At 38.1% G+C, this 10,471-nt stretch overlaps 1 protein-coding gene across 2 annotated transcripts in view; it reads left to right on the plus strand.

Moving 5' to 3' along the window:
* LOC109400817 (uncharacterized) overlaps nucleotides 1-1,512 on the plus strand; it is a 138,447-nt gene extending 136,935 nt beyond the window's left edge. For both annotated transcript variants that reach the window (XM_029875137.2, XM_029875138.2), the window contains one exon: nucleotides 236-1,512. In XM_029875137.2, the coding sequence (XP_029730997.2) occupies nucleotides 236-1,124 (889 nt within the window). In that variant the 3' untranslated portion in view covers nucleotides 1,125-1,512. The remainder of the gene's footprint in view (nucleotides 1-235) is intronic.
* Nucleotides 1,513-10,471: the final 8,959 nt, after the last annotated feature.

Genomic DNA, 10,471 nt, shown 5'->3' on the forward strand with positions numbered 1-10,471 from the left:
TATGTTACGCATTACATAAAACTTGAAAACTCATCATTCAACACTTTTTGCTTGAAACCTTGTGCGCGCCAGTGTCATAAATTACAGTGGCTTTGGCGACCCGCGGCTGGCCGGCCAAAGAGAGTCAGCGAGAAAAAGATCTTTATTTTGCAAACAAAAAAAAAGTTATTATGCAAAAATAAACCAACTCGTATCTGATCTACATGTGTGCTTTTTCTCTCTTTTTCTCTTACAGAGCTTATATCATGATCCCACCGACCAGACCGTACTACCCACAGCAACCCCATTCGGCTCAACAGTTTGCAGCTTATGTGAACGACCCGGACAACCAAGTGCAGACCTACTCACACGGTGAATCCGGTCAACAGAGCCCGCAACCTGCTGACAACAGTGGTCCTCCGGCGCCGACACCAGCCCCAGCCCAAAAAGCCCCCGGCGTGATCTATGCATCGCCCTCATCAACTCCGGCACCCCACCGACACCAATCGCCATCGTCCGAATTCTCCATTGTGAAAAGCGTCGAAACTCCAGTCTACTACTCTCCGGACAATCACCTCAACTCCCCTCCAACCATTCACTTCACTCACTCTCCCGCCAAGCCAGCCATCCAAATCCACCACGAAACTCAAACCCACTATCCATCCCTGACGCACCCCAACAACGGAATCCTGAACTACTTTGGTCTTCAGCACAAGCAACCAACCAGCCTTCTGGACTCCTACGTCCCAAGTTCCCTCCAACTATCCCCCATCAAACAATTCGCGTATCCTTCTAAACCCGCTCCAGTTTACCGCCCAACTCTCCAGCACTTTCACCCCCATCACGCCCCTCCCCAACAACAACTATTCTACCAACCCACCTACCCCGTCTCCCACTCAGCGTATCCACTCTACCCAACGCACACCCCATCCCTCGCACCACAACCGCTCCCCTCTGCATCCGCCCCCGCCTACAACACCATTGCCTACTCGGTCCCCCTGTCGCAAACCAAAACCGTCACCCAGTACAAGCGGTCACCGGCCCTCGAAACCGTAGCCGGCGTCCGATATTCCCATCCGCGGGCGGTTTCCGCATCGCCGTCAGGTGCCATCACAACCAAGCTGCAACCATCTTCCAAGTTTTAATTAAGATCTTACCATCGTGGCCGTGGCCACTGATGGCAGATTTGCGAAACGAACGACGACGCGACGAAGATGAACGAGAATCTCGAAGCGAAACCCGTGCTGCAGTTACTCAGCTTACTTACCTACTCGTAGATAATTTATGATGGAATTAGTTTTAACTCTCTCTTACCAAATAGTGCTTAGTGACACCCATGACGACGACAACGAAGAAGGGAGCTCCTCCTTTCACCCAGATACGATGGGATCTTGAGATTTATGGCGATGAATCGCGTTTTAGATTAGTATGCATTCTTGTGCAAAAGTTTTGCGATTGTGATTCATCGATGTACTCAATTCTGTACAGTTGTGTTTATTTAATTGAATAAAAAAAGTTAATTGTTACCATGTACCTAGGGTTCGTGGAATTATTTTGAGCCGAAATACTTCATAAGCATGATTCACCGAAACCACTTTTTAGGAACTGAACAAGTAACCCCAAGTAACACTAGAAGAGATTTTTAGAAACATCATAAAACCAAAATAAAAGATATAAGGTTACATGACGATTCCCAAAACCTCAACACTCAAACCTCTATTTAGGTAGAATCCATTCGGGTAAAATCTATTTAGATCTCTATTAAGGTAACGTTACCTAATTGGAATTCGATTATGAAGTACTAATGATAAGGGATAATGTTGGTTTACGGAAAAAGCAGAGATAAAATTAAAGGGGTATTTACGGCGTGTTTAAGGGTTTAGAGTTTAAGAGTATCTGAGAACTCCCTGGAGTTTAGGCCAACGTATTTGGTTGTCTCTAAGAGTTTCATGACTTACGTACATACAAAGGTGGCCCTTGTATGGAAAACATAAAATTTTAAAATGTAAAGTCTTACCTTCTGAATCAGTTGTTTTGCACTCCCAGAAGCTACATTCAATATTTAAGCGATATCGGTTAAGTCTAAAGAAGCGCTTAACGAGTCGGAAAATCATATGGGAAATTTTGCCATGTATGCAGAGTTCTTTAGTTTTTGATTTTTTTCCGCTAAATGGCACATAGGTGATTCGATTAACAAAACCTTTGGAATTTTTATAGGTGATTATATTCTAAACAACTTTAACTTCAAGCTCGTTGTGAGCCCCCTCAGACTTGACCGATTCCGCTCAAGATTGAGCATTTTCAAATTTTATGTTTTTCATATACAATGTTGTAACTTTTCACCGCACGAGTGGTTATCAATTGTATTTGAATGGCTTGTGATTGAACTATGCCACTGCTAATTGTTTACCACAAGGGGACGGCAATCTATTTTTTCACTATGGAGTTTGACAGGTTGGATTGTGCCTCCTTACGTGGAGCATAAATTTATGATCAAGCCGAAATATTCACCAACACAGTCGTGAAATTTGAATGTTTACCTTTTTACGAGGGATATTGGTGCAAAACGCTTGCATCGCATTATATCTCATAAAAGCGTTGATCATGAAAAAGCGGCATATTTGATAATTTTCAATTTGAGAGTGTCAATGTTTAGGTAAAGTTCCTACAGAGAGTGGGAATTGTTTGTGAAAAGACACAAACACCTCTTTTCGCAAACTTTGTTCGCCAAAGTGAGTTTTTCCTAATTTTCTCCCGCAGCTGTATAGAGGTAATCACGTTCAAATGTATGCGTGCCTTTTTTGTAGATGTAGTTTTGAAACTGCGAGGAAAATATTTGCACTCTTGCCGTGGACGTTAGTTTTATCAATATTTACCCGTTTTACCCAAATCGATTGGGTAATATTTGCTTATGCAATCTGAGTAGCCTTTCAATCGGCGTGCACTTTAGTGTGAGGAAAAATTTGCGCTAGTGTTCGTGTGTTGAAATGTCACTTATCTCTATGGATTCAATGTTGATATTAGTGAGCTCTGGTTGCGCATGATAAGCGGCAACAAAATCAGATCACCATAGCACCCCCGTGGTTTACCATATGCAAAGAGGTGACAAAACGAGCATGATGAAACTCGTAAACGATTTTGTTTACATCTGGCAGTGCCGCCACACGCGCGCTCGAACAGCCGAAGCTCACCGAATGAATCGATTGTAGAGACTACGGCGTATATGCTCGACACACACATAGATCCATCATTCGCATATACGGACACTACCCGAGCAGAAGGGCATACCTTATAAATACCATGCGCAGAGCAACATGTGCTCTAATACCTAAAATTGTTATTGCTGCGTTATTCTACAAAATGTTATGAGAACATCACAATAACATTTGGAGGTATTTGAGCAGAGTTTGGTATTGATGTAGTATTTGTTGGTTTAGCAGTGAAAATAACCAAATAACAAGATTTGCTATTGCATCATGAAGTCATCGAACAAATGAAACATTTAATAACAAGAAATGATATTAGTTTGCTATTCAATAACTTCACGATAACAAATACAGCACTTGAAATATTAGGTATGCATTCATTATTGAAATAACAATACTTGTTATCTTCTAGGTGTTATTCATACAAAATTTTGGTATTCGTTTTTGTTATTTTGCCTCTTATTACCACCTAATGAAGGGCATATCAAGGTATGGTAGTATTTAAGATAAATACCTTGATATGTTATTCTCTTGTTATTTTCTGCTGCTCGGGTACCAATAAAAGTTTTCAGCCGACGATGCTTCGTAATAAACTCATCGACATAATCGAAAGCGATGAAAAGGAAGGCATTGTTGGAAGGCAACTGCTCAACGACGAAAAGAAATATCCAACAAGGCGCATCAGAATCGAGTCTGTTCGTGTGACACGGTGTGCAATTCGTACGAGAGGTTGGTTTGGCAAAACGAAAAAGGGGGAAAACGTATTCGTTGCGAAAGCAAATCGCTTCAAATCATGAATGTTTTCATTGAAAAGCAAGCTTGTTCATATAAGTGTGGGTCACCCTAGTACATATGTACTCTACTCACACAGCCTCAAGTAGCTATATAATTCCAAGTGACGAGTTCAATGAATCTTTTAGAGTCTCCCTTGAGTAAAGATCATCGAAAACGCGATAGCTACTAGTCGTATCAATTGCGAAATTTTCACCCGGTTTAGACTCGGTCCAAATGTGCATTATTATCACAGTCTATATCACAGTCGAATTTCGCGCACAACTTCGCAGCGGCTAACGTACACAAGTTCGCATGGCAGTTCATGGCAGAGTCGTCTGCTGCACAAAAGTTAAACGAAATAAGTTTGATTAGTGCAGAATGCTAGCAGGTAAATGATAATTCAGTGGATTTTTAAAGTACCCCAGACGTCTAAACATTAATAGGAAACCTAATACTAGGCATATGAATACGGTTCATACTCACATAGCCTCTGACATCTATGATCGAATGATCTATCAAGTCTTATAACTGAAGAATGTATGCCCGAGCAGAAGAAAATAACAAGTGAATAACATATCAAGGTATTTATCTTAAATACTACCATACCTTGATATGTCCTTCATTAGGTGGTAATAAGAGGCAAAATAACAAAAATGAATACCAAAATTTTCTATAAATAACACCTAGAAAATAACAAGTCTTGCTATTTCAATAACGAATGCATACCAAAAATTTCAAAAGCTGTATTTATTATTCCTAAGTTATTGAATAACAAACTGATAACATTTCTTGTTATTGAGTGTTTCATTTGTTCGATGACTTCATGATGTAAAAGCAAATCTTGTTCTTCGGTCATTTTCACAGCTAAACCAACAAATACTACATCAATACCAAACTCTGCTCAAATATCTCCAACTGTTATTATGATGTTCTCAAAACATTTCGTAGAATAATGCAGCAATAACAATTTTAGGTATTAGAGCACATGTTGTTCTTCGCATGGTATTTGTAAGGTATGCCCTTCTGCTCGGGTGGTGGTATCCGAGAACTCCTTGGAGTTTAGGCAATTTGATCTACAACTGTAATCAATAATCTGTTAAAACATTATGGATGAAATTTATGTTTACACAACCTCATGTAACTATATGTTACATGTTGTGAGTTCATTGTCAGTAAAAGTTTCTCCAAGAACTTCCTTGTGTATAGGTCATGGGATCTAACAACGCCCGCCGTTGGTTGTCCTAAGAGCTTTATGACTACAGCTTACAGTACTCACACAGCATCAGGTAGATATGATCTACAAGGGATGAGTTCGATGCTTCTTTAAGGGTATCCAGAAATCCCTTCAGTCAAGGTCATCGAATCTACGAGAGCTACAAGTTTTATCTTCATAAATTATGACTGAAGTTCAAACTCACACAGCCTCAGGTATCTACAGGGGATACTCAAAATAACTGGGACAGGTAAAATTTTCACTTTTCAAAAAATGTTCAACTCGCTGTAACTTTTCGAAAAGGGCATCAAATATTCTCAAATTTTTACTGTAATTTCATCAACTAGTTGTGTATCAGTGGTCAAAATTTGGAAAAGATCCGGCCATTCTACACGAAGTTATAAAGATTCTAGAAAAAGATATAATTATCCGATAGCCAACTTTGAGCTGTTATATCTCCGGATTCAATGATCCGAATACAATGAAATTTTGATCATTTATGACTAATATAATGAACTTTGAAAAACAGTTGACTTAATTTGAAATTATTAATAAGAAAAAAAGTTATGGCGATTTCATTTATTCCATGTTTTTTTAGTAAATTTATCTATTTTTCATATGCATCCCATTACTTTTTCAATTTAATGAAGGCTATTTGGTCGCTTTCCTGTGAAACATAAATATATTCAATTCAATTAGAGGGAATTTAAATGAATTATAATTACTATCTCGAATTTTGAAACGATGAAGAAGTTTTTGATAAATTGGTGTTATATTAGAAAAATAATCTAATCGAAATAATTTTCTTTCGTGTGAAGAGTTTTAAGTTTAGTCAAATGTTTTTAATAATGAGCTATATAATTAATAAATGATCAAAATTTCATTGCATTCGGATCATTGAACCCGGAGATATAACAGCTCAAAGTTGGCTATCGAATAATTATACCTTTTTCTAGAACCTTTATAACTTTGTGTAGAATGGCCCGATCTATTCCAAATTTTGACCACTGATACACAACTAGTTGATGAACTTACAGTAAAAATTTGAGAATATTTGGTGCCCTTTTCGAAAAGTTACAGCGAGTAGAACATTTTTTGAAAAGTGAAAATTTTACCTGTCCCAGTTATTTTGAGTATCCCCTGTATATTCCATCAGGAGGTGGGTTGTATGGCGCATAGAACTCATGCAACGTGCTGTCAAGTTGTGAGTTCATTGTCTGCTTAAGAACCTCTTAAAAACTCCATTGAGCATAGGTCTACTAAGGTAATGAAATTCACCTTCCAGCCTTTGCAGCCCCCTTAAGCCCCCTGAATGCTTTGAAACGGAAAGGATAACATGCTTCTGATGCCGGCCTTCTGATACCTCTAAAACCACAGTGAAATTCGCATGCGAGCCTCTGATCCTCATTAAGCCCCCAGAAACCTCATGAAACGTTCTGACACGCACTGAAATGCCTTGAAACGCTTTGAAATGCCTTTCAAACCTAAATGAAATCTCCGTGAAATTCACCTGAGACCTCTTGAAACCCTCTAAAACCCCTCGGAAACCTCCTAAACCACATTGAAATGCTTCGAAACGCCACTTAAACCCCCATGAAATTAATGTACGAGCCTCTGATCCCCTAAAGCCCCCAGAAACTTCATGAAACGCCCTGAAATGCATTGAAATGCCTCGAAACGCTTTGAAACGCCTCTCATCCCCCCATAAAACCTCCGTGAAGTGTACCTGCGAGCCTTTGAAGCCCCCTTCAACCTGCTGGAGAAATCCTCGTGGAATACCATGAAACGCTTTGGAACACATTGAAACGCATTAAAACGCCTCTTTAACCCCCATAAACTCCGTAAAACTCACCTGCGAGCCTCTTTGGAATCTCCCTGACACCTGAAATGCCCTGAAACACATTGAACCGCCTTGAAACGTATTAAAACGTCATGAAACGCTTCTAAAACCCCCATGAAACATTCGAGAAATTCGCCAGAGAGACTCCGAAGCCTTCTGCAACCACTCCGAAACCTCCACAAACGTCCTGAAACGTATTGAAATGGCTTGAAACGTTATGAAACGCCTCTGGAAGTTCCCTGAAACTTTTGTGATTCTCACTGGAGAACTTCCTCAAAACGACTCAGAAACGCCCTGAAACGCATCGAAATGTCTTGAGGCGCTTAAAAACGTTTCCGAAGTCCCCATGAAACAACCGTGAAGCCCCCTAAACCTCTCTGATACCTCCTGAAACTCCTTGAAACGCCTCTAAAATCTCAATGAGTTTATGTAAGACTCACCTGAGAGTCTCTCAAGCCCCCTATAATCCTTCTGAAACCTCCTGAAACGTCCTGAACCGCCTTGAAACACCTTGGAACACCTCTGAAACACTGAGAATCTCCTTAGCCCCCTAAAGCATCTTTTACACGTCTTGAAACTCATTGTGAAGATCGCCTGTGAGCCCATAAATCCTCATAAATCTCCTGGAATACCTTGAAATGCTTTAAAACGCATTGGAACATCTTGAAACGCCAATGGAAACCCTGTGAAGTTCAACTGAGAGCCTATAAAGCCCCCAAAATGTTCTCTGGAACCAGCTGAAACACTCTGAAATTCCTGGAAAAATCACAGAAACCCTCTCTAAAAATTCCTCTGAAAATCCTCTGACCCACTCCTCTTTAAATCAGAAAGCTTCGACCCCCTCTCCTTTGCTTCTGCTAGCCACTTGCCCTTCTCAAACTTCTTTGCAACCTTGAAATCCATTTAATAGGTAAAAGTCCGATTAAGGCAGTCTCGACTCATTACCTAAAAGGAGGTTTGGGTGTATATTAGACCTGTTCACTTTGAAACTTTTTTTCTCTAATTCTCCGTGACACATCAAATTATCAATCCACATGTAAAACCAAGGCTTCAGTCCAAAATTGAGCCAAATTGATGAAGATTTAAAGGTGTATCAAATCGATTTTGTGTTTTTTAGCCGTTTTCACAGAAATTTACTCAGAAATTCACAAAATTGCTCCGAAAAGATTCCGGAGATACCGTTAGGATATAGTCAGAACAATACTCTACAACTTTGCCGAAGACACTACGGTGTTTAAATTGCGTATTTTGAAATTATTCAACAATTTTAGTTAAAAAATCACGAAAAAACACGATATTTTTACGACTTCACATATAAAAGTCATGTAATTTTACATTGCTTTACGTTTCTAAATTAATTAGCGATTACTCCTTTGTGTAACGAACATTTCGTCCATACATCATTTTTGTATAGGAATTCGTTTTCATTGACTAATTATCAAAAGTATGTCACGTTGATACTAAAAATCGCACAGAGCTACCAGCACGAATTAAAACAAAGTTACCCATGATTGAGACGTCATGCCATCGTAAAATTACATGACTTTTACATTAAAAATCGTAAAAATATATTATTGTTTTGGTGATTTTTTAACGAAAATTGTTGTATAACTTTGAAATACGCAATTTAAACACCGTAGTGTCTTTGGCAAAGTTGTAGAGTATTGTTCTAACTATATTTTAACGGTATTTTCGGTACCTTTTTGGTGCAATTTTCTGGATATTGAAGTACATTTTCGTGAAAATGCTCGAAAAAACACAAAATCGATTTGATACACCTCTAAACCTTTATCAATTTGGCTCATTTTTGGACTGAAGCCTTGTTTTTGCAAGTGGATTGATAATTTGATGTGACACGGGTAGGTAAAAAAAGTGAACAGGTCTATTGTATATGACTCATTAGTAATCAACACTTTACTTGGATCAGCAGCGATTCGTGAGGGGGACAAACACGGTGTAGAAAGAGCTCAGTATATCTTGCAGGGAATATAACAAAGCAGACTGAAGCAAAAGAGTTTTAACCCTTTATAAGGCAGTGGCAACTACAGGGGATGGCCAAAATGTTTGGGATAGGCAACGTTTTTTCTCCCACAAAAAAAAAAATCAACATGCTGTAATTTTTCATAGAGTGCATCAAAAAATCTCAAATTTTGACTGTTTGTCAACCTATTATATGTGCATCATTGGTACAAATTTGGGCTCGATTGATAAATTTTTCGCGAAGTTAGAACTGTTCGGGTGAAACACTATTTTTTAGACAACTAATTTTTGAACTGTCATATCTCGAAAACCAGTGAACCAAATTGAATGAATTTTTTAACGTTTATCAACAATATATTGATACTTAATACGACGTTATAAAATGTAATATTTTCTTACGACGAATTAAGTTATACCGGGTTGAAATTTTTACCCATATAGAGGAAAATAAGTCAAATTTACAATACCACCAAAAAATTATTAAATGTGTTCTTTCTTCAATCTAAATAGGTTTTAATACATCTGATTAGAGATAATTTGAGAACAGAAGTGGATAATCTTTGGATATCAACACTAAAATTTATTGACATTGATGTAAAAAAATTACATTTTTTCAAGAAAAATCCAAAAAGTGTCAATCCATGATAACTTTTTTCAACGTTTAAAAAGTACCTATGTTTTAATAGTTTGTGAAGCATTTACGAATTGTTAGTGTACGTTCAAAATTTCATTCAATTCGGTTCACTGGTTTCCGAGATATGACAGCTCAAAAATGAGTTGTCTAAAAAATGGTGTTTTGCCCGAACGGTTCTAACTTTGCGGAATATTAATCAATCAAGCCCAAATTTGTACCAATGATGCACATATAGTAGGTTGACAAACAGTCAAAATTTGAGATTTTTTGATGCACTCTATGAAAAATTATGGCATGTTGAACTTTTTTGTGAGAGAAAAAAAAGTTGCCTATCCCAAACATTTTGGCCATCCCCTGTATATTGCCACCTTATACACATATTTTTTTCTGTTCGTTTAGAAAAATTTTACAACTTCTGTTTTAACTAATGGACACATTAGGCCTTTGTGAACACTTATGATTTTTTTGAGCCATAACAAATATGAATGGGCTTTTTTAGAACAAAATGTCTCTCCAAAAACATTCATTTTTGAGTGCATGAAGGTTTATAAGCTCGAAATTCTGTTATGGTGAGCAAATTAAAAATCGAATGATGGGGAATGAAAGGCCTATGTTCCTTTTACTTGTGGACAAAATTTCAGCTTGGTTGCTTCATTATTATTAGAAACTCAGCTTTTTGAAAAAATGTACTAGGTATAATAAATGGGCATGTACTAAAATTGCCATAACGTCCAAAATAATTGACCAATCGAGTTCAAATCCACACAAGTAACTCATGAATATTAGGGCAATAACCTGTCAAAGAATCAGCATGATTGATTAACGCATCACAAAATAACAACATT

The sequence above is a fragment of the Aedes albopictus genome, chromosome 3 (assembly GCF_035046485.1).
Source record: "Aedes albopictus strain Foshan chromosome 3, AalbF5, whole genome shotgun sequence".
NCBI classification, from domain to species: Eukaryota; Metazoa; Arthropoda; class Insecta; order Diptera; family Culicidae; genus Aedes; species Aedes albopictus.